The sequence below is a fragment of the Hypanus sabinus genome, chromosome 8 (genome assembly GCF_030144855.1).
Source record: "Hypanus sabinus isolate sHypSab1 chromosome 8, sHypSab1.hap1, whole genome shotgun sequence".
Classification (NCBI taxonomy): Eukaryota; Metazoa; Chordata; class Chondrichthyes; order Myliobatiformes; family Dasyatidae; genus Hypanus; species Hypanus sabinus.
In genome coordinates, this window is record NC_082713.1 from 48,539,317 (window position 1) to 48,564,329 (window position 25,013).

General features: G+C 41.1%; 2 protein-coding genes across 11 annotated transcripts in view; one reads left to right on the plus strand and one right to left on the minus strand.

Annotated features, from left to right (window-relative positions):
- The window catches only part of LOC132398116 (rho GTPase-activating protein 6-like), a 165,086-nt gene that overhangs the window by 122,957 nt on the left and 17,116 nt on the right, over positions 1-25,013 (plus strand). For all 3 annotated transcript variants that reach the window (XM_059977113.1, XM_059977116.1, XM_059977114.1), the window contains exons 9-10: positions 54-230; positions 20,223-20,320. In XM_059977113.1, the coding sequence (XP_059833096.1) occupies positions 54-230; positions 20,223-20,320 (275 nt within the window). The remainder of the gene's footprint in view (positions 1-53; positions 231-20,222; positions 20,321-25,013) is intronic.
- The window catches only part of LOC132398117 (uncharacterized), a 163,503-nt gene that overhangs the window by 72,814 nt on the left and 65,676 nt on the right, over positions 1-25,013 (minus strand). For 3 of the 8 annotated variants that reach the window (XR_009513551.1, XR_009513550.1, XM_059977118.1), the window contains one exon: positions 2,667-2,739. The exons of 4 other annotated variants lie outside the window; for them this stretch is intronic. Coding sequence is in view for 1 of the 4 variants with exons in the window: in XM_059977118.1 (XP_059833101.1) it covers positions 2,667-2,708 (42 nt within the window). In the remaining 3 variants the exon portion in view is untranslated. Of the gene's footprint in view, positions 1-2,666; positions 2,740-20,459; positions 21,545-25,013 lie in introns of those variants that run through there. One more of the 8 variants, XR_009513552.1, reaches the window with a different exon arrangement.

Genomic DNA, 25,013 nt, shown 5'->3' on the forward strand with positions numbered 1-25,013 from the left:
CAGTAAACTGTGGCTAAAGATTAGTGATTGCTATTGTTTCTATCTTTGTTTAGGTGACTGGAAACAAAATGACATCCCCCAATCTGGCCACCATCTTTGGCCCAAACCTTCTGCACAGAGAGAATGTTTCTGAAAAAGACTATAGCATGCAGGCAGTTGAAGTTGAGGAAAGTTCAGCCGTCATCGGGGTGGTCCAAGTAATGATTGATAATTACAGAAGTCTGTTCCTAGTGAGTATGACATATAACTGTTCTTTTGTATGAATTCTCTCCTTTTTCAAATGCATTATTTTTTTTAGCTTAGGACAAGTTCCATGGATAGCAGTCTTTTGACACTGCTCAAGCAATTATTCTTCAACAATCAGGATTTATTCACATTTTTGTAGCAAATGAGTCTAAAAAGAGATGTATAACACGAGATTCATGTTCCCCCTTCTGTTAATCCAGTACTCCCTGTCAGAAGCACTGGCACTTGGCATTAGGGAATGGGCTCTGGACGGATGTTCACTTCACTTCTAACAATGTTAGAGGGCTTTACCTTCAGGGGTTCCTAAAGGAGCTACAACTATCCTTGTGTTAGCTGTGTGTTGATCTGAAGGATAAGTAAAATTAAGGAAGACTGAAAAAGGTAAAGTACTCCTTTTACTTCTCAAATGAGATCTACTGGAACTGCAGATCCGGAGGACTCTCGGGCAAATGAATATGGAAGTCACCCCAAAGACTTCCCAGCAGTAGTCTCCAGTGCAGACTAGCCTGGCTAACTTTCAGCCTTGGCTTCTGGGTGAAGGCCACCGAAGGAATATTTGTTCTGGAGATATATTTTGGGTCAAGCTCAAGAATGTGCTTACAAATTGGCAGATTCAGAATAATAACAATTCATATATGGCACACAATGTGGACGGGTAAGCACTTGCACCTGTGGGTGTTCTCAAGGGACAATGGCATGATTTACAACAGTTCTATTGTTCCACTTCCTCTATCTGGATTTGAAACAGGCACCAAATAAGAAAAGCCATTGTTTTCAATGCTATTTTTGCATTCATAATACATTGTTTTCAGGTAAAGTGGCTAAGATTGCTAAAATAATTCATATATAGTTAGTGAAACAAATATCATCTAATCTGTTTCCAAGAAAAGCAAAAATAATTGCCAATGTAAGTTTTGTGCTTATTAAAGCAGAAAGAAAATGATGTCTGACAGACATAGCAAACTTTAACATTTCTTGGGTCAAAGAAACTGACAGACTGAAGCAATCAGGAGATAATAAAGAAAAATATTCCTTTATGTGAGCTTCAGTTTTTTTAATCTTCTACAGATTTCTGGGTTAATAGTGTGAGATTGAGGTTAACACAAGTTCTCAAGTTAATTTTTCCATTTCTTTGTATAATTAACAGAAACATCCTCATAATTATTCTGTACCTACCTCTTTAAAATTGTTATTTCTTTGATAATGTGCAAAAAAATCTATATTCTGATTTGTTAGTGAAATTTCACTCGCTAAAAGGTATTGTCTCTTGTTAGACCAAGAATTTAAGAGAAGTCTTGATATTACATGTTGATCAATTTACAAAATTGCTGTGCATCAATAACTTGGACCATCATAAACTACTGTAGCAACCTAGCTGAATTCCTCTATCCTGGAATTCCACTGAGCCAGATCTGCCATCCCAACAATCCATTTTTTTTTCATTCTGCAGGACTCTGCATCATTGAGAATAGATTACAGTTAGTTCAAAAATAACTGAGTATTATTCCATTTATTGAGTGTGGTAAAGATATCACATGGAATATTGTATTGTTGCAAAACAGGTAAGAGTGATACTACAGCTTGGGATATGAAAATTGCTGGGCCTAGACTGAATGGTCCTGGGCAGCGACATTCCATAAACTGCTTTCAAGATGTGTCCGCAGCTGTAAATTTCAGTAGCACCTGAGCTCCAAGGAGTTTGATCCCGTTGAATAGCTTTCATACATTTTCTGCCGTGTGCAGCTCTATTACAGAATGTGAAAAGTAAAGACCTTCCCAAGTCAGATATGGGAACAGATCTGGCTGTCAAAGGGACAGAACAAGTCAACAGTCAGGAAACATTGTTTTCCATTGCTTCTTTAGGGGAAAATAACCCAAATAAAGTTTGAGGTTAGAGATGGGGACATGGAGCAGCTTGAACAATGATTGTCCTGAATGTGGCAACAGATTAGTCACGGCTATCTTCCCAGTAATATTCCAAAGGAGGTAGCCCAAGGAATGGCATCAATCTATTGGCAACTCATGGGGAAATTGCAGGAAATGTGTTTCTGTAATCACATTCTTCCTGTCCCAGTCTTACGTAGGAAAGCTCATGACAGATCTTAGTGGGTGGTGAGGATAAAGCAGAACTGCGTGGGAAACAGCTCCTGGCCACATGCATATGGAGCCCAAACTGTTCACAATGTGATGGATTTATAAAATATAGCTTGCACAAATATGAAAACTTTAAAAATAATGAAAGTAAAATTGATTGCAACACTCTCTAGAAACTGGACAAATTAGCACTCATACTTTTTGTCGCTAATGAGACAGAAATCAATTTTACTTTGAGTAGAACTCAATGGCCATCATCCGCAGGTGAAATTTTCCCCGAGGCAAAAGTGAGTTAGGCTTTCTCACCCTGCTCCATACCATTGTACCTGATCACTGCACAGTATCAGATGCACTTGAAATGGAAACATCTTCGGCACCTCAGTTTTGACTTTCCTTGCACTGAAATTAGAAGTCTGACATCAGAAGAATGTCTATTCCTAGGCAGCCACAGCAAAACAAGCAACACAGCATAATGAAATCCCTAATGAATTATAAATTAGATGATCTCCAATCTGATTTTGATGCTTTGGTTTTGGCATCTGAGAAATATTTTGGAATAATATTTTTATATTAATTGGGTGTTCCTTAAAAGTTCCTTTATTGCCTTTCTATAAATATTTTTACACACAGACATTAACTCAAGGTCATATAAGTTGAATGCAATCATGTTTGCAACCCACCAAAAAGAATCACTTGATCGAAAGTGAGATAATGAAGTAGACATAGAATAATACATGCAAACAGAACAGATGCAGGATTTCAATATGAAATGCTGACAAACCTTTACCCAACGCCCTCCCTCCACCCCCCCCCCCCAACACACACATATGCTGCTCAACCCACTGAGCTGCTCTAGCGCAGTCTTTATTGTCATTGGATAACAATGTCAGGTCCTGGAGATTTATCCACTTCTATGCATTTTAAAGCTGCTATCATGAACACAATCAGCCAGACCTAACACCTTAACTTTAGTGATGTTGGCATCAAGCTTCTTAAAGCTTCAGTGAAATCTGTAATATCACGGAATCACAGAATGGTTAACAAAAGGGTGGAAGCCAGTTAACTTGACATGTCCAAAATGCCTTAAGTAGGTGTGAGCAAAGTAGTTCAATTCTCTATTTTCTTCCCAAAATCCTGAGCAACATGGAGAAACTCAGTAGGTCAAGCAGCATCTCTGGGAGGAAAGAATTGCCACTGTTTCAATTGAAACCCATGCATTAGCAACCCTGTTGTATTCAAGTCCACTATTTGCAGTCTCTTGTGTCTCCTCTGAAATCTTATTTCTTTCAGATACTTCTCCAGCACCTTTTAAACGTTACAATTAGATCTGCCTTCTGAATTATCCCTGAGGATGAATTCAGGCCCTAAGAACTTAATGTGGACAGAAATCTTTCCTCATGGTTCTTTTGATAGCGTCCTTCATTCAATCTCCCATCCTTGACCCACTTGCCATTTCTTTTCTCTTCCTACTCTGCATATACCCTTCACAAATTCCTTTGCAACCTTTTCCTTTCCAAGAAGAACACCATTAGTTCATCCATTTGTTCCATATATCAGTCCCTTATCTTTGGAATCATTTTAATCAGTGTCTTCTTCACCTCTCCAAAATGTTTAAATCTTTCCTAAATGCAGCACCCAGATTTGGGCACAGGTTGAAACTAATGATTTATAAAGATTCATCATGAACCTGCTCTGAATAGACAATAATGGAAAAACGACAATGTTGATAATTACTGTTTTTTTTGCTGGAGTGGAGGGATTTTCCTATTGATTAGCTGAGGTAGGAAGTTGTTGGCACAGTGAACTTTCAGAGAAGAAAATTTGGTCCAGAATAAAGGTCTTGACCCAAAAAGTCAACTGTTTATTCATTGCCATAGCCGCTGCATGACCTGCTGAGTTCCTCAGGCATTTTGTGTGTGTTGTTTTGGATTTCCAGCATCTGCAGAATTTCCTGTGTTTAGAGAAGATTATTGCTTCCTTTTATCATTGTGTGGTTCTCTTCACTTCATAGATTTCCTACTTGTTGGGTAACCCTGATACCATCTAGCAGCAAGTTAATTTTCTCATCAGTGAGGTCAACATAGCAAGCCATGAATATACACAAAGACCTGCAAAACCTGTCATTGATGAAGAATTTGACAATGAATAAGGAACTAATCAGCACATTGGTTTGAATACATTGGACAGAATTGTGTTCCACTATCACAAGATACAGGATCGTTCCTTCAGTGGATGTCCTTCACTCCCAAACAGCACAACACCATACAAACAAAGTAGCAGTAATGTTATAATTTGCTTTTATGTGAAGAAGGAAGATGGGAAGGAGCAGGTGTAGGTCGGGGGATGTGGGAGTTTGAAAGAGACAATTAGCAATGTTCTCCATTCTAACTCCAACATTTAACTGTGAAGTCCTAGATCATGATCACCATTTTTTGGGTAATTGTAAAAAGTAAACTTCTACACTACAACTTTACATTCCATTGTGCACACCACTGAGATCTTTCTTTTTTCACTAACAGTTTCATCTTGGCAACAGGGACTTAAGGGGATCTTATCTTTCATTTCTAATGACTTCTGACTCAGCTTAGTCTAAAGTAGAAAATTTCATCTATTTTCATTTGCCCTTGAGAATATTATTCTGATGTCTTCCAAACAGATGTATTTGAGGCTTCTTTTCATTTGCGAACTGAAGCTGCAGCTAGACAAATAGGAGCTACAGGGAGGCAGTCACCACCAAGTTGCAGGAGGCAGGTGCCTGGATGGCTGTCAAGAGAGAAAAAGAAAATGGGGAGCTAATGCAGAGTACCTCTCTGGCTGCTTCCCTCAATAATAAGTTTACCACCTTAGGGAATATTGGGGAACAACATACAAGACTGAAGGTGCTATATTTGAATGCATGCACTATACAAAATAAACCAGATGGTCTTGCAGCATGATTGTTCTTGGCAATTTTTTCTACAGAAGTGGTTTGCCATTGCCTTCTTCTAGGCAGTGTCTTTACAAGGTGGGTGACCCCAGCTATTATCAATGTTCAATGATTGTTTGTCGGGCATCACTGGTCACAGAACCAGAACTTACGCTATGCACCTGCTGCTCATGCGACCATCACCACCTGCTCTTATGTCTTCACATGACTCTAATCAGGGGCTAAACAGGTGGAAGAGGGAAGGAGCACCTGGCGCCTCCTTTGGAAGAGATGTATCTCCACCCTACCACCCAATGAAGTGAGTGTAGTTGCTGTTACTAAGGAGAATGTGCAAGGGAAACTGAAAGGGCTGAAGGTAGATAAGTCACCTGGAGCAGGTGGTTCTGGAAGAAGTAGCTGAAGAGATTGTGGAGGCATTAATAATGATTTTTCAAGAATCATCAGATTCTGGAATGGTTCCAGATGGTTGGAAGATTGTAAATGTCACTCCACTCTTCAAGAAGGGAGGGAAGCAGAAGAAAGGAAATTATAGGTCACTGGCTGGGAAGATGTTGGAGCTGACTTATAAAGATGAGGTTTCAGGGTGTTTGGAGGCTCATGATAAAATGGGTCAAAGTCACCAAGGTTTCCTTAAGGGAAAATCTTGCCTGACAAATCTGTTGGAATTCTTTAAGGAAATAACAAGGAGGATAGACAAATGATAATCAATGAATATAGTATACTTGGATTTTCAAAAGACTTTTGTCTAAGTGCCTCGTGATAAGAGTTGATGGTAGGACAGGAAAGATACTAGCATGTATTATTGGCCCATTGGCTGGAGGCAAAGAGAGGGAATAACAGGCACTTTTTCTGCTTGGCTACCAATGACTAATGGTGTTCAGAGGGATCAGTATTGGGACTGCCTCTTTTTAAGTTGTATGTCAATCATCTGGATGATGGAATTGATGGTTTTGTGGCTAAGTTTACAGATGATACTAAGGTGGAGGAGCAGGTAGTTTTGAGAATGGAGGGAGGCTGCAGAAGGACAGTCAGATTAGGAGAATGGACAAAAAAGTTGCAGATACAATATGGTGTTGGGAAGTGTATGGTCATGCACTTTGGTAGAAGGATTAAAAGCAAATACAATGTTAGCTTTCGTTTTGAGATTATAATAAACAAGGATGTAATGCTGAGGCTTTATAAGGCATTAGGTTGAGCATTGTGAACAGTTTGAGGCCACTTATCTAAGAAAGGATATGCCAACATCAACGAGGATTCAATGGAGGTTCACTAAAATGATTGTGGGATCAAATGGTTTATCATATGAAAAGAGTATTGTGGCCCTGGGCCTGTACTTGCTGGAATTTAGAAGAACAAGGGGGTTATCTTTTTGAAATCTATCAAATGTTGAAAGGCTGTGATAGAGTGGATGTGAAGAGGATGTTTCCTTTAGTGGTGGAGTTTAGAACCAGAGGGCACAAACTCAGAATAATGGGATGTCCATTTAGAACAGCGATGAGGTGGAATTTTTTCCACCAGACAGTAATTAACCTGCGGAATTCACTGCCACGGGTTGTTCTGGAGGCCAGGTCACTGAGTGTATTTAAAGTGTGGATTGATAGATTCTTGATAAGCCAGGGCATGAAAGGTTTCTTGGAGAAGGCAGGAGAATGTAGTTGAGAAGGAAATAGATCAGCCATGATCAAATGGCGGAGCAGACTTGATAGACTAAATGGCCTAATTCTGCTCCAATGTCTTCTGGTCTTATTTTCCATGTCAAAGTTATGACCAGAATTGTATACTCATCAACATCATTACCCTCAGCAGCAATAGTCAACCAGAAGTTCAATGTCAGATTATTTCTTGGTGATGCAAATAAAGAAAAACTTTTGAATTGAAAGAGTGGAATATTCCTTAAAAAAAGATATTTGAAGTTCATTGTTGATGTCATACCCTCATGCGTGCAAATGTTGGGATATGTCATTCACGGCCACCGACTACTCTACTGTAATAGATTATCCCCTGTGTTTATAGAACATTCACCACATTTCAAACAATGCCTCCGTTGTTTTCACTTCTGTATGCTATTTCTGTTTTGTGGTGGAAAGCGGGAAAATGTTTCTAGCATCTGGAAAGGGCAGGAAAAATATTGTAACCTTTCTAATGATTACACATCAATGAAACCTTGAAGGTCACTCTTCCTGCTGACACAATAGGGAGTTTCACAAGACGTAAACATGCCGTCTCTGAAAATTAAGGTTTGACTCTCAGTCGGAAGGGGAGGCGATAGTTCTTAAGCTTAGTGTCTGTGGCTGCAGCAGGAGAAATATTTTGTGTGGCTTTCTGCTTGCTGATGTAATATGCGTAAATTCAATGTTCTTAATTGACAAAACAGAATTTTCTCTAAGTTCCCTCACTGCACCCGTATTTCTTTTACACCTATTTGCATTTTTCTGATACTTATAACACAGTAAGAAATCCAATAGCATTTAGCAGACACACTCTGACAAAATAAATGGTGAGATGTTAAAAGGGTGGCAGATTTAGAGAAGCATCTTAAACAAAGGAAGTGGGATGTAACGACAGTTATGTTTAGGCAGGCATTTGAAAGTCAGGGATCCAATGGATGAAAACATATTCATTAATGGTGCTGATCGGAGGGAGAGTGGAGTGACGATGGCGCTAAACGGCGACTCCCTTGCTTGCATTTTCAGAAACAGCTCTATTTCTATCTATAATATCTTTACTTTTCCCTTTCAGGGTTCTTTTGAAGACCCTGACCCGGAGTTACACGCTGACTATGGTTCTTTACAGGAATGGAACCCGTTCTCCGGGTTTCATATCTGGCTATTGTTATTTGGCATGCCAAGGGCTCGGCCTAAGAGTCCGGCTCAGTTTTTGAGGCCTAAGGACCTTGGGGCTCTGGAAATGGGTGGATCGAAGGTCTGTGTCATGATTGGAGACCCCATGTCATCAGGGGAGTTGGAATATCTATGGCTGTGTGCTCAGATCTTTGTGCACAGAGCTCAAAAGGAAAGTGATGTATCGGACTTATAACATCGTAAGCCAGCAGGTTGTTTGTTATGTCTCCCCTCTCGCTGTGAAAATTCAGACACCTCTTTCTCCCTTATTAAGGAGCGAGAGAATCTGTGGTATGTCGAACACCGGTGAAACATGAAGTTTTTGGGGTAACTGCAGGTCTGTGTCTTTGCTGTTGCTTTGCACACGCTTGAGTGTTTGGTGGTGGGGGCCGAAGTTTTTTTTTGCCGGTGGGGGGGTGGGTGGTTGTTGCTTGCTGCAGCTTACACGCAAGAGGGAGAGTTGCTGGGGGGGGGGGGGGACTGTGGGGTTCTAATGTTTAACTGTCGTCCGTTCTTTAAGGCACTCCTCTGCTTTCGTGGATGGTTGCGAAGAAAAAGCATTTCAGGATGTATATTGTATACATTTCTCTGACATTAAATGTACCTTTGAAACCTTTGATACCTTTGAAAAGGGAAGATGGAGGTGCACAAAAGGCGGAATTCACTTGTTTGTAGGGTTGAAGGAGATTACAGCAGGAGATTGGAAAGGCTAAGAAGGGATTAATGAGCATGTATTTTAAATTTACAGCAGGAGACAATCTAGGTCAGTTATGGAAAGGAGTGAACTAAAAATGTATGGCCCTAAACTCACTAGGCCAGATGATATCTCTGGAGAGAGAAACAGTTAACATTTCCACAAGGTGTGGAGTGCTTCCAGCATTTTCTAGTTTAGATCAGACTTCTAGATTCTGCAGCCTTTTATTTGGAAGAGAGTGATTAGTGATCATGCTTTGGTGTGGGGCACAACCAGCAGGCTTTGGGGAACTGATACTTGTTGTGGATATACACTGAGAGCCCAACAGCAAATCGTCATCAGAAAAATCAATCCTGGAAGTGACCAAATCGTGGATAAATTGAATACTGGTTTCAACAGCAGAAGAGCTATGACAGGAATGAAGCTACGTTCAGGGGATAGAGAGTACTGGCAATTTCAGTTGGTTGGGTACTCCGATCACACTATACTTTGTAGATTTGTGGCTACTCAAGAAATTAATCCCAGGTTGTTATAACTTCAAGTTCCCATTAATTCTCAGTTGCTGATGTGCTACAGTTGGAAGAGGAGTAAGTTGTTCAAGAATTTGTTTCATGTCCTCGCCATTTGTAAGGACACATACTTCCACTTCTATACCATCTGGTCCACCTCATTTCCTGAGCTGCATGCTTTTGTTACCTCTCACCTACACAGTTCCAAATTCCACTGGGCTGGTCTCCTTCTAATTAATAAATTTTGCATGATACTGCTCATCTGAAGTGACTCAGAATATTTTGGCACATTAGTAACTTCTAATAAGCTTTTCTATACGCAGATCAAAAGTATTTTAAAAAATAAAACTCTCTTTAGATTTCTTGATTTCTTTATGGCCCTCATCCATTTTCTCAGCAGATTGACTTTTCAGGAATTAACAGTGGCTTCTTGATCAGATCATCAAGTGATATTTGAGTTCAGTCTTGATGACGTACATATTTTTGGTGTGTGTTTCATCTGTGAGTCACATCACTTGCCCAAATAAACATCTTAAATGGCTTGTGCATCATTGCATTACGTGAATTAAACCTTCCTTCATATCCAGATCATCAGATAAGATAACAACTAGTCTGAATAGTTTAAAAAAAACACTTGAAACTAATGTGAACATCCAAATTAAAATTGATCAGATTTGAATTTATAATAAGTATTTAACCGACCAATCATATCTAATTTACTTAGAAGGGCTATTTTCATGAGGTTTCAAAGGGAAAATGCATTTTATATGGTTGCTATATATGGACATTCAACAGGCATTTAATAAATTGCCTTATAATGGCTTTAAGGTTAGTACTAAATCCAACAGTAGATGCAAGTTGATGTAACATGGATATAAAACATTTTTTAAGTTACAGAAAAAAGTGAGTTATAAGGAAAGATTGTTTTTTGGCTAAAGGAAAATATATACTGGAGTTTTCAAGGTTAAGTACTAAGGCTCTGCTTTTCTTCAACTATAATTAATAACAGACTTAGTGTAGACTTAAACAGGAATCATTTTGCAAATGACACAAAATGCAACCTGTTCGAGTAATAATAATTGACATCACCGAGATGCAAAGAAGCTAATAGAACAGGCAGATGGATAGCAGGTTAAACTTAATGGAAAGAAATGTGAAGGGGTATGTTCTGGTACAGAAAATAATATAAGGGATTATATATCCTTGGCAGGTGCACTGAGATGCAGCTCCTGAGAGACTGTTTTAGGGATCCGGAGCTGTGGCTCAATAACCTACAGCTTATTAGGAACAGAAGATGGAGAGGAGCCACAGGGAGTTAGTCACCCCAAGGCTGCAGGAGTTAGATAAATGGGTGATGCTCAGGGAAGTGAGGGAAAGAGCTCAGAAAGCAGAGAGCACCCCTCTGGCCAGCCCCCTCGGTAATTGTTATCTCATTCTGGATATGGTTGAGGGGGGGGTGACCTGACAGAGGACGACCACGGCGATCGGGTCTCTAGCACTGAGCCTGGTTCCGTGGTGCAGAAGGGAAAAAGGAAGATGAAGAATGTAGTAATCTTAGGGGATTCCATAGTGAGGGGAACAGACAGGAGGTTCTGTTTGCCTGATAGAGATACCCACATGGTGTGTTGCCTCCCAGGTGGCAGGGTACGGGATACAGAGTATTCTGCAGGGAGAGAGTACATGTTGGTACCAATGACATAGGTAGAAAAAGGGAGGATGTCCTGAAGAGAGAATCCAAGGAGTTAGATAGGAAGCTGAAAGGCAAGACCTCCAGGGTAGTAATCTCAGGATTGCTGCCTGTGCCACGTGCTAGCGAGGGCAAGAATAGCATAATCAGGCATGTTAATGTGTGGCTGAGAGTCTGCTGTAGGGGGCAGGGATTCAGATTCCTGGATCACTGGGGCCTCTTCTAGGGGAGGTATGACCTGGACAAAATGGATGGTTTACACCTGAACCCAAAGGGGTCCAATATCTTAGTGGGCACATTTAATAGAGGTGTTAGGGAGGGTTTAAACTAATTTGGCAAGGGGATGGGAACTGAAGTGATAGGGCTGAGGAAGGGAAAAACAGAAATAAATCAATGATAGTGTGTAACAGAGATGATAGATAGGACAGGCAGCAGATGAGGCATAATCAAAGCCAGTAGCATGAGACACAGGGTAAAAGAGAAATGGTGCAGTTAAAGCAGAAAGCAACAAATACTGGACTGAGAGTGTTGTATTTGAATGAACGCAGCATAAGGAATAAAATGGATGATCTTGAAATTCATCTACAGATTGGCAAAAATGACGTTGTGGCCATCTCTGAAACGTGGCTAAAGGATGGTGCAATTGGGAGCTTAACGTCCAAAGATATATGGTATATTGGAAAGATAAGTTAGTAGGCAGAGGGAGTGGTGTGGCCCTGTGTATAAGAAATAATATTAAATCATTGGAAAGTGAAGACATAGGATTGGAAGGTGGAGTGACTCTATGGGTTAAGTTAAGAAATGACAAGGGTAAAAGGACCCTAATGGCAGTTGTATACAAGCCTCCAAACAGCAGCCGGGATGTGGATTACAAATTACAGCAGGAGATAGAAAAGACATGTCAGAAAGGCAATGTCATGTTAATCATTGGGATTTTAACATAAAAGTCGATTGGGAAAACCAGGTCAGTACTGGACCTCAAGAGAGAGAATTTGTAGAATCTCTAAGGGATGACTTTTTAGAACAGCTTGTTGTTGAGCCCACTAGGAGATCGGCTGTGCTGGATTGGGTGCTGTGCAATGATGCGGAGGTGATAAGAGTGCTTAACATTAAGGGATTCTTAGGGAACAGTGTTCAAAATTTGATTGAGTTCACATTGAAATTTGAGATCGAAAGAATAAAATCCAATGTGTTGGTATTTCAGTGGAAAAAAGGAAATTACAATGGCATGAGAGGGGATCTGGCCAAAGTTGTCTGGAAAGGGACATTTACAGGAAAGACAGCAGAGCAGCAATGGCTGGGGTTTCTGTGAAAAATGAAGGAAGTGCAAGACAGATATATTCCAAATGAAAAGAAATTTTCAAAGGGAAGAAGGACACTATTGTGGGTGACAAGTGAAGTCAGAGCCAAAGTAAAAGCAAAACGAGTGGACATACAAGGAAGCCAGAACTGGTGGGAAGATAGAGGATTGGGGAGCTTTTAAAAACTTGCAGAAAGAAACTAAGAAGGTCGTTCAGAAGGAAAAGCTGATTATGAGATGAAGCTGGTGACTAATATCAAAGAAGATACTAAAAGTTTTTTTAAGTATATAAAGGGTAAAAGAGAGTCAAAGGTAGATAGAGTCCAGTACAAGTGACACTGCAGATATTGTAAAGAGAGATGCAAAGCTGGTAGAGGAACTGAATAAACACAAGGAAATCTGCAGATGCCGTAAATTCAAACAACAACACACACAAAATGCTGGTGGAACACAGCATTTTGTGTGTGTTGTTGAGAGGAACTGAATGCATATTTTGCATCAGTCTTCACTGTGGAAGACGTCTGCAGTATAACGGACATTCAAGAGTGTTAGGGAAGTTAAGTTTGTGCAGTGAAAATTATTACTGAGAAGGTGTTCAGGAAACTTAATGGTCTGAGGGTGGATAAATCTCCCAGACCTGATGGAATGCACCCTTGGATTCTGAAGGAAGTAGCTGGAGAGATTGCAGAGGCATTAACGATGATCTTTCAGGAATTGATAGATTCTGGCATTGTTCCGGGTGACTGGAAAATTGCAAATGTTACTCCACTATTTAAGAAGGGTGGGAAGCAGCAGAAAGGAAACTATAGACCTGTTAGTTTGACATCAGTGGTTGGGAAGTTGTTGGAAAAGATCGTTAGGGATGAAATTACAGAGTACCTGGAGGCACATGACAAGCTAGGCCAAAGCCAGCATGGTTTCCTGAAAGGAAAATCTTGCCTGACAAACCTACTGCAATTCTTTGAGGAAATTACAAGCAGGGTAGACAAAGGAGATGTAGCAGATGTGGTGTACTTGGATTTTCAGAAGGCCTTTGACAAGGTGCCGCACATGAGACAGCTTAGAAAGATAAGAACCCATGGAATTAAAGGGAAGTAACCTATTTTTTTTTACTATTTTTTTACTCAGAGAGTGGTTGATGCCTGGAATGCACTGCCTGAGTCAGTGGTGGAGGCAGATACACTAGTGAAATTTAAGAGACTACTAGACAGGTATATGGAGGAATTTAAGGTGGGTGGGATATATGGGAGGCAGGGTTTAAGGGTCGGCACAACATTGTGGGCCAAAGGGCCTGTACTGTGCTCTACTGTTCTGTGTTCTATGTTCTAAGTTGCTAGTGTGAGTGGAGCATTGGCTGGTCGGCAGAAAATAGAATGGAACTAAAGGGATCCTATTCTGGCTGGTTGCCAGTTACTAGTGGAGTTCCACAGGGGTCGGTATCGGGACCGCTGATTTTTACAATGTATGTCAATCATTTGGACTATAGTATTAATGGATTTGTGGCTAAATTTGTCAATGATACAAAGATAGGAGGGGGAGCAGGTAGTGTTGAGGAAACAGAGAGCCTGCAGAAAGATTTAGATAGTTTAGGGGAATGGGCAAAGAAGTGGCAAATGAAAACCACAAACCTGCCTGTCCAGGTAGCCCTATGGTCTCAGCTTGCTCCTGACCCACTGAACTCATTTCTGCATACTTTGACACTGTCTTATCCCCTCCTTGTTCAATCTCTTCCCAACGATGTTTGTGACACTTCCCATGCTTTGAATTTTTTCAATGATTTTAAGTTCCCTGGCCCCCACCGTCTTATTTTCATCGTGGACGTCCAGCCCCTATATACCTCCATCTTCCACCCGGATGTTCTCGTAGCTCTTCTCATCTTCTTGGATTCCAGACCTAAACAATTCCACTCTACCACCACTCTCCACCATCTAGCGGAATTAGTTCTTACTCTCAATAATTTCTCCTTTGGCTCCTCCCACTTCCTCCAAACCAAAGGTGTAGCCATGGGCACCCGTATGGGTCCCAGTTATGCCTGACTTTTTGTTGGCTTTGCGGAACAGTCCATGTTCCAAGTCTATACGGGGGTATCCGTCCCCCTCTTTTCCTTCACTACATCAACGACTGCATTGGCGCTGCCTCCTGCACGCATGCTGAGCTCGTTGACTTCATTAACTTTGCCTCCAACTTTCACCCTGCCCTCAAGTTTACCTGGTCCATTTCTGTCACCTCCCTTTCCTTTCTTGATCTTTCTGTCTCCATCTCTGGAGACGGCTTATCTACTAATATCTACTATAAGCCTACAGACTCTCACAGTTACCTGGACTATTCCTCTTCCCACCCTGTCTCTTGCAAAAATGCTATCCCCTTCTCACAATTCCTCCGTCTCCGCCGCATCTGCTCTCAGGATGAGGCTTTTCATTCCAGGACAAAGGAGATGTCTTCCTTTTTTAAACAAAGGGGCTTCCCTTCTTCCACCATCAACTCTGCTCTCAAACGCATCTCTCCCATTTCCCGCACATCTGCCCTTACCCCATCCACCCGCCACCCCACTCGGGATAAGGTCCCCTTGTCCTCACCTACCACCCCACCAGCTTCTGGATCCAACGTATAATTCTCCGTAACTTCCGCCACCTCCAACGGAATCTCACTACTAAGCACTCTTTCCCTACCCATCCCCTTTTCTGCTTTCCACAGGGATCACTCCCTAGGCGACTCCCTTGTCCACTCATCCCCCCCCCCCATCCCTTCCCACTGATCTCCCTCCTGGCACTTATCCTTGTAAATGGAATTAGTGCTACACCTGCCCTTACACTTCCTCCCTCACCACCATTCAGGGCCCCAGACAGTCCTTCCAGGTGAGGCGACACTTCACCTGTGAGTCAGCTGGTGTGATATACTGCGTCCGGTGCTCCCGGTGTGGCCTTTTATATATTGATGAGACTCGACACAGACTGGGATACCGTTTTGCTGACACCTTTGCTCGGTCCGCCAGAGAAAGCAGGATCTCCCGGTGGCCAAACGTTTTAATTCCACCTCCCATTCCCATTCTGATATGTCTATCCATGGCCTCCTCTATTGTCAAAATGAATCCAAACTCAGGTTGGAGGAACAACACATTATATACCGGCTGGGTAGCCTCCAACCTGATGGCATGAACAATGACTTCTGTAACTTCCGTTAATGCCTCTCCTCCCCTTCTTACCCCATTCCTGACATACTTAGTTGTTTGCCTGTTCTCCATCTCCCTCTGGTGCTTCCCCCCCCCCTTTCTTTCTGCCAGGGCCTCCCGTCCCATGATCCTTTCCCTTCTCCAGCTTTGTATCACTTTTGCCAATCACCTTTCCAACTATTCCCACCCCCTCCGGTCTTCTCCTATCATTTCGCATTTCCCCCTCCCCCCACTACTTTCAAATCTCTTACTATCTTTCCTTTCAGTTTGTCCTGATGAAGGGTCTCGGCCCGAAACGTTGACAGTGCTTCTCCTTATAGATGCTGCCTGGCCTGTTGTGTTCCACCAGCATTTTGTGTGTGTCAAATGAAAAACATTGCTGGAAAGTTATTGGTCATGCAACACTGTGGTGGAAGAAATAAACGGGCAGATTATTATTTAGATGGGGAGAGAATTCAAAATGCTGAGATGTAAGGGGACTATAGACTCCTTGTGCAAGATACCCTAAGGGTTAACCTCCAGGTTGAGTTGGTTGTGAGGAAGGCAAATGCAATGTTGTCAGTCATTTCGAGAGGTATAGAATATAAGAGCTTGGATGTGATGTTGAGGCTCCATAAGGCACTCACTCATGAGACCACACTCGGAGTATTGTGTGCAGTTTTGGGCTCCTTATTTTAGAAAGGATATACTGACATTAGAAAGGGTTCAGAGAAGATTGTGGAGAATGATTCCAGGAATGAAAGGGTTACCTTATGAGGAACATTTGGCAGCTCTTGGGTTATATTCCCTGGAGTTCAGGAGAAAGAGGGGGATCTCATAGAAACATACCAAATGTTAAAAGGTCTGAACAGATTAGATATGGCAAAGTTATTTCTTTGACTTCATGACTTCATGACATGACTTCAGTATTGAAGGACATCCTTTTAGAACTGAGTTGTGGAGAAATTACTTTAGTCAGAGAGTGATAAATCTGTGGAATTTGTTGCCACAAATGGCTGTGAAGGCCAAGTCATCGGGTGTATTTAAGGCAGAGATAGACAGGTTCTTGATTAATGAGGGCATCAGAGAGTATGGGGAGAAGGCAGGGGAGTGGGATGACTGGAAGAATAGGATCAGCCCGTGATTGAATGGCAGAGCAGACTCGATGGGCAAATGGCCTACCTCTGCTCCTATATCTTATGGTCTTATATAAAAAAGAAAGCAGTTCTGAAGGGTGAACGAGAACAGAGAGATTTCTAGTTATTTTTGTATAGTTTGATGGAAGTAGCTTGGCAGGTTTGAGAAAGTTCTTAAAATAAGTGAAAGGATCCTTGTCTTTATAACTAAAAAAGCAAGAGAAGAGGAGTCAAAATGACCCCTAGTAAAGCACTGGCTTGGCAATATCTCAGATACTGTGCCCGTTTCTGATTTCACTATATAAAGGAGTTAGAAATATTACAGAAGATACTTAGCAAATTCTTAATAATTCCAGGGGCTTGAATTATTAAATACACTGAAAAAACTGGCATTGTTCTCCTTTCAGGGTCTTGATGAGAATGGACAGTGTGTTTATAGAAAAATATAACCTGACGGCCCCTGATGAAGGGTTTCAGCCTGAAACGTCGTCACTACCTCCTCCCATAGATGCTGTCTGGCCTGCTGAGTTCTGCCGGCATTTTGTGTTTTTAAAATACATCCTGAAATGCATTCTCTTCACAACCATGCACAAAAACAGATGAGTGTCCTCAAAGAATGAATGACAGTTAAATGTTAGGACCTCGAAGCCCCTCCCAGCTCCCCCCTCCCATGCATAAGCAGCAACAAAGCAACAACTTCCCCTCTACCCCACTAGCAAAACAAAGCATCAGCACCCACCACCGAGCACTCAAGCATGAGCAAAGCAACAGCAAAGACACAGACTTGCGGTACTCCAAAGACTGCTTGTTCACCCAGTTCGACATACCACAGGCTCTCTCCCTCCCTAATAAGGGAGAAAGAGATGTCTCCGTTTCACAGTGAGAGGGGAGACATACAAACAACTCACTGGTTTACCATGTTAAAAGTCCATTGCTTCGCTTCTTCCGAGCCCCGTGCCCAAAGATCTTGGGTCTATGAGCACACAGCCTCAGATCTTCCATCTCCCACGACACACAGATCTCCTGCCCAGACACCGACCTACAATCTGCCCCTCCCCAGAGTCATGATATCTCGGCCCTCCAAAAGCGAGGTGAGCTCTTAAGCCTTGCCCTTGGCATGCCAAATAACGGCCAGTCATGAAACCCCGAGAACGGGTCCCATTCCTACAAAGAACCGTAGTCAGCACGTAACTCCAGGTCAGGGTCTTCAAAAGAACCCTGAAGGGGAAAAATAGAGATATTAAAGATGGAAATAGAGCTGTTTCTGAAGATGCAAGCAAAGGAGTCACTGTTAGGTGCCATTGATTCTGCTAATTTCCTCCTCCAGCAATTACAGTCCCTTAGTCCACTCAACAATTTTCTTTGATCTCTGGCGTGATTTAATGTCCTTTTTGGCCTAACTATTTGTTTCCACAGGTGTATTGCTTGCACTTGCTGCATTAATATTTGTGTCTTTCTGAGAACTCTCATCAACATGTTTATTTTCTACATGTGCTGGCGCCTTTGGTGTACTGACAGCTGAAGCATCACAGCTATGGGTTGGAGCTTGTGGTCATAGATACACGAGTCCCTCCCTCTGAGTGGATCTGGTAGGAATGAGGAGTTACTTCCTCCTGAACATATCCTTGCTTGGACCATATGCCAGAATCATGATCTCAGATTCACACTTGATCTCCAGGTTTCAGGACTGGTAGGCTTTTTATAGTCTTGTCCTGACACCGTTTCTGCTTTTCTTTTCCTTTCACTTTAGCCAATTTGGTTTTGTGTGCTCCTTTATGTGTCAACAGGTTTTCATGCGTTGGAAAATTAGTGTACGTGTGTTGATCAATCAACATTTGATTTGGTGAAAGGCCATTCTGCAGTGGTGCACTTCTGTAAATCCTTAGACTTTTGAAATCTTCTTGTCCATCTTGAACTTTCTCCATGAGCCCCTTCACTACCTTGACTGAACTCTCTGTTATGCCATTAGATTTTTGGTGATGTGGGTTTGAAGTTATATATCAAAGCCCCCAAACATTGACAAAGACTCAAATTCACAGCTCAAAAGTTGTGGACCATTGTCTAATACTACTTCACATAGAACTCCTTGCTTCACAAACACAGTTTTTAGGAAGGTCTTGACTACTTTGCTGGATGATGATGGCAGTGTTACAACCTCTTGGTAATTGGAAAAGTAGTCTGTTACAACAACATGATTTTTTCCATTGCAATCAAACAAGCCCATTCCAACTTTGAAGTATGGCCTGAATGGTACAGGGTGATGGTAAGCGATTCTGCTTGCTGCTTTGGTCTGTGGGTAAGGCATATTTCACATGAAGTAGTAGTCTGATGTCTTCATTCATTCTTGGCCAGTACATTACATCACAAGCTCTGCATTTACATTTTTCCTCAGCAAGATGCTCTTTGTGTATCTTCTGGAGTATTTCCTTACATGGCTACACTGGATTCACAAACCAGTTCCCTTTGAATACCGTATCTTTCACTACTGATAGTTCAGCTCTGCATGTCCAAATACACATTGGACTGTCATTCTTAGCCACTGGCCATCCTTTCTGTACTCTCCCTTTGAATTCCTCCATTTTTTTATCTGGCCCTGCTGCTTTCTTAACCTGCTCTATTCTATCTGCAGACACTGGAAGCTAGGTGACAATCTTGTCAGCATAGGCCTGTGTATCTGCATTAACCACTTGATCACTCTTATTATTCTTGTTGACTGCTCAAGACAGCATATCAGCAGCCAGCATGTATTTTCCCGATGTCACATCATATTGCTGAAGCCTTTTCAACATGTCCTGTATCTTCATGGGACAGTCATTCCTTGGTTTAGACATATTGAGACCAATGGCTTATAGTCTGTCTCCACTTCACAAGCTTGTCTAGAGGAACTGGTGGAACATCAGGATATTTTATTACTGAACCCCGTGCACGTGCAACCCAGTCAGCAACATAGCTTCCAGTTCCGGGTGCAACCCCTCATATTGGCCACTGGGAGCTGTTGTTCTTTATTACCCATTCGTAGTAACACAATTGGCAAATGAATGAACAGTGACAAAAAGAAAAGCATCCCTGTGTGGCAAGGTTGGGACTAAGCTGTAACTTTACAAAAGGAAGCTGAATAGGTATCTGAAAGGAAAGAATCCACTATGAGTAGTGGGACTGGAAGGGTTACTCTTACATAAAGTGGCGATTGATTTCATGAGCTGAATGGGTTCTGAGTTTCTGGTCATTCTGGGATTTGAAGAAAATAATTAAATGCCTTTGTAAATCATATTTGAATACTGCTCGTAAATGTTTCAGAGATGGTTTAATGGTTTGTATAAGATTCTGCAGAGCACTAAATTTATATTCACAAAAGATCTCACTTCAGCAGCTGTTGAAACTCTGCTTTGTTGCTTACACCCTAATATCTGTTATTCAATAAATAAACCATACAATTAGATTCTAGCCTGTAACTCATTCCCACATGCTCATTATTTGATGTACACACAATGAAAATCTTTAATTATATCCCAGCTTTAATTATATCCTAATTGCTCCAGTGTATCCATTAGTCTCTGTATGTTCATTAGCAAGGCCATGATCATTATGTTTTTCTAACACACATTGTTTTTCTATTACTTGGTTACTTTTTCATTTGTCTAGGTTTCTCCTGAGCTTCAGAATGAAGTGCTAATGAGTTTAATGCAGACGGATAAGGATGTTGTTCATTATCTTCTACGCAGGAAGCTGAAGTGCCAATCGTAAGTTACAGAGAAGATAGTGATGTGATGACTATTAATATCTGAACAGAACATAAATCTGTTTGGTTTATAACAGTGTTATCAGTGCATTAATATGTTAGATTGTCACATTTATGTTCAAAATAATCGGTGTGAAGATTGTCCAGCCTCTCAATATTTTTCATTTTTGCCCAGATGTCAATATTTATTTAGCAGCTATAATCTGCTCCTGTTGAGCTGAGAAATCATAAATGGACACACACGTACACACACACACACTCACACTCACACTCACACATATTTACACTCACACTCACACTCACTCACTCTCTCTCTCTCATTCCCTAAAGGGGCTAAAGTATACTGAGATCACAACTCAGTGTAACTTTGCTATCCAAGCTCATTATCGGAATTTCAGCATTCAATGAATATTGCTGATACCATTCTTGCAGCATGCATCCATAGAATCCAACATCATTAATGGGAAGATGCTGATTGACGTTACTCCTACACAGCTTAAGGGAAACTGTTGTTTGTAACTGGAGATGAAGGTTATTTTAAAGGGTTCAAAGTTTGGGAAAAATTATGACAGAGAAACTTGATTTTAAGACAAGACTCTGAAAGTCTTGGTCATCACTTTGGAAAGAAGGAGAGTGGGTCTTGTTTGAATGAAACTCTCCAACAAATATTAAACTAAAGTGGAGGAAGTCACCAACAAGACTTGAAGGACATCCAGAGAATGATGTATAAAGTTTAATGATCTAAAAGTCCCATCTCAAATCCACTGCTGGTCGAGCCATTTACTCTGTTCTGTATAATACATATAGGTCATCAAACAATCAATCGGGACACTTCTCTAGTGATCATATGCTTGGCTTCATCTTCATGATTGCTTTACGCCTACTTCACATGGTTTGAACTGGATGCCAATTATTCAAACATAGCATGCAGTTGGAGGGCAGGCTTACATCTAAAGGCTCGGTGGAGTTGAGGGTAGAGAACTTGCAAGATTGGTTCAGCTGCCCTCCGATTCAGATTCAGCAGTGGCACCATAGAACACGATTCTCTTGCTCATGTTCCATTCACATACTGTACATCCTACACTCTCTTCTAACTTTCAAGCTATTAGGTGTTTAAGTCTTTGGCTCTAGTTTTCCCTGCCCCTTCACCTGCAGCCAAGTTTGTGAACAATACGAAGATTGGCGGAGGGGCAAGCAGAGTTGACGAAGCAGGGAGTCCACAGACCTATTAGGAGAATGGGCAAAGAATTACTAGATGGAATAAAGTGTAAGGAATGTCAAAGATCATGCACTTTGGTAGAAGGAATAAAGGCATACACTATTTTCTAGAAGAGGAGAAAATTCAGAAACCAGAGGTGCAAAAGGGTTTGGGAGTCTTCGTGCAGGATTCCCTAACTTGCTGGTTGAGTCAGTGGTAAGGAAGGCAAATGTAATGCTGGCATTGATTTTGAGAGGTCAAGCATACAAACGCAAGGATGTAATGCTGTCAATGGTTACAAAGGTTAAACTTTAGTAAAGGTGTCAAAGGTTATAGGAAGAAAGCAGGAAAATGGGTTTGGAACGGATGATATATCAGCTATGCTGGTACGGCTGAGCACACGCAATGAGTCAAATGGCCTAATTCTCTTCCTATGTCTTACGATCTTATGGTCTTTTGCTCTGCTTTCATTTAGCAAGCAGTAAACAGCCAATGCAGGGGAATGGGTTGTCCACATGTTATCTCCACAGACAGAGAGGACATACACAAGAAGCTGTAATCTTATTGCTGTCATTCTGCCCTCTGTTACCTGTTAGTCAGTTCACTCAGGTTGTCTTTCATACCAAGGTGATATTCTCTAAAGCTTGGCATTCTTGAGAGATACCTTCTCAAGAGCTGCCTGTAGCCTCCTCAACAGAGGGAAATTACTATGTAGGAGCAAAATAGGGCAAAGGAATGAGGAGTCTAGGTGTTGGGTATGCACACATTCATGATTAGTTTGTAAGTGGTTGATTTTAAAATATAGCTTTGATCTGATTTGTTCTCATATTCATTAACTTAGGTGGTCAGCATTGATACAGTTACCATCAGACAAGTTACAGATAAATACTTAAAAATGTTTATTCACTTATGAAATGTAGGCATTACTAGCAGCCACCATTTAATAATAATTCCTATTTGCCCTTGAATGAGAGTGTAAAGGCAGTTATTTTTAATGATCTCTTGGCAAACCTCAGAGAATGAGGAAGTTCTCTTCCATATTAATTTTTTCTGGAATCTGTGTAGTTTATACACCTTGCATTGATTCAAACCTTCAAAGCTCAAACCCAAAGTCAGACTTACACATTTAGGTCAAGGGAAGATTTGGCTAAGTTCGTGTCATTCCTTTTCACTTTGTTTTGTGTTTTCTCTTTCTCATTCCTAAGAAAGGAATTATTCTTATAACCATATAACCATGTAACAATTAGAGCACGGAAACAGGCCATCTCGGCCCTTCTAGTCCATGCTGAACGCTTACTCTCACCTAGTCCCACTGACCCGCACTCAGCCCATAACTCTCCATTTCTTTCCTGTCCATATAACTATCCAATTTTGCTTGAAATGACAATACCGAACCTGTCTCTAACACTCCTACTGGAAGCTCATTCCACACAGCTATCACTCTCTGAGTAAAGAAATTCCCCCTCATGTTACCCTTAAACTGTTGCCCCCTAAATCTCAACTCATGTCATTAAAACTCTTGTTTGAATCTACTCTACTCTCAATGGAAAAAGCCTATCCATGTCAACTCTATCTATCCCCCTCATAATTTTAAATACCTCTATCAAGTCCGCCCTCAACCTTCTACGCTCCAAAGAATAAAGACCTAACTTGTTCAATCTTTCCCTGTAACTTAGGTGCTGAAACCCAGGTAACATTCTAGTAAATCTTCTCTGTACTCTCTCTATATTGTTGACATCTTTCCTATAATTTGGTGACCAGAACTGTACACAATACTCCAAATTCGGCCTTACCAATGCCTTGTACAATTTTATCATTACATCCCAACTCCTATACTCAATGCTCTGATTTATAAAGGCCAACATACCAAAAGATTTCTTCACCACCCTATCCACATGAGATTCCACCTTCAGGGAACTATGAACCATTATTCCTAGATCACTCTGTTCTTTTGCATTCTTCAATGCCCTACCATTTACCATGTGTGCCCTATTTGGATTATTCCTACCAAAATGTAGCACCTCACACTTATCAGCATTAAACTCCATCTGCCATCACTCAGCCCACTCTTCTAACTGGCCTAAATCTCTCTGCAAACTTTGAAAACCTACTTCATTATCCACAACGCCACCTACCTTAGTATCATCTGCATTCTTACTAATCCAATTTACCACCCCATCATCCAGATCATTAATGTATATGACAAACAACATTGGACCCAGTACAGATCCCTGAGGTACACCACTAGTCACCGGCCTCCGACCTGACAAACAGTTATCCACCACTACTCTCTGGCATCTCCCATCCAGCCACTGTTGAATCCATTTTATTACTTCAAAATTAACACCTAAAGATTGAGCCTTCCTAACTAACCTTCCATGTGGAATCTTGACAAAGGCCTTGCTGAAGTCCATATAGACAACATCCGCTGCTTTACCCTCGTCAACTTTCCTCGTAACTTCTTCAAAAAATTCAATAAGTTTTGTCAAAGATGACCATCCACACACAAATCCATGCTGACTGTTCCTAATCAGACCCTCTCTATCCAGATAATTATATATACCATCTCTAAGAATACTTTCCATTAATTTACCCACCACTGAAGTCAAACTGACAGGCCTATAATTGCTAGGTTTACTCTTAGAACACTTTTTAAACAATGGAACCAAATGAGCAATATGCCAATCCTCTGGCACCATCCCCGTTTCTAATGACATTTGAAATATTTCTGTTAGAGCCCCTGCTAGTTCCACACTAACTTCCCTCGAGGTACTAGGGAAAGTCCTGTCAGGATCTGGAGATTTATCCACTTTTATATTCCTTAAAAGCACCAGTACTTCCTCTTCTTTAATCATCATAGTTTCCATAACTACCCTACTTGTTTCCCTTACCTTAGATAATTCAGTATCCTTCTCCTTAGTGAATACCAAAGAAAAGAAATTGTTCAAAATCTCCCCCATCTCTTTCGGCTTCACACATAGCTGTCCACTCTGATTCTCTAAGGGACCAATTTTATCCCTCACTATCCTTTTGCTATTAATATAACTGTAGAAACCCTTTGGATTTATTTTCACCTTTCTTACCAAAGCAACCTCATATCTTCTTTTAACTTTTCTAATTTCTTTCTTAAGATTCTTCTTACATTCCTTATATTCCTCAAGCACCTCATTTACTCCATGCTGCCTTTATTTATTGTAGATCTCCCTCTTTTTCCTAACCAAGTTTCCAATATCCCTTGAAAACCATGGCTCTCTCAAACTTTTAACTTTCCTTTCAACCTAACAGGAACATAAAGATTCTGTACCCTCAAAATTTCACTTTTAAATAACCGCCATTTCGCTATTACATCTTCCCATAAAACAAATTGTCCCAATCCACTCCTTCTAAATCCTTTTACATCGCCTTAAAGTTAGCCTTTCTCCAATCAAAGATCTCAACCCTGGGTCCAGTCCTATCCTTCTCCATAATTATATTGAAACTAATGACATTGTGATCA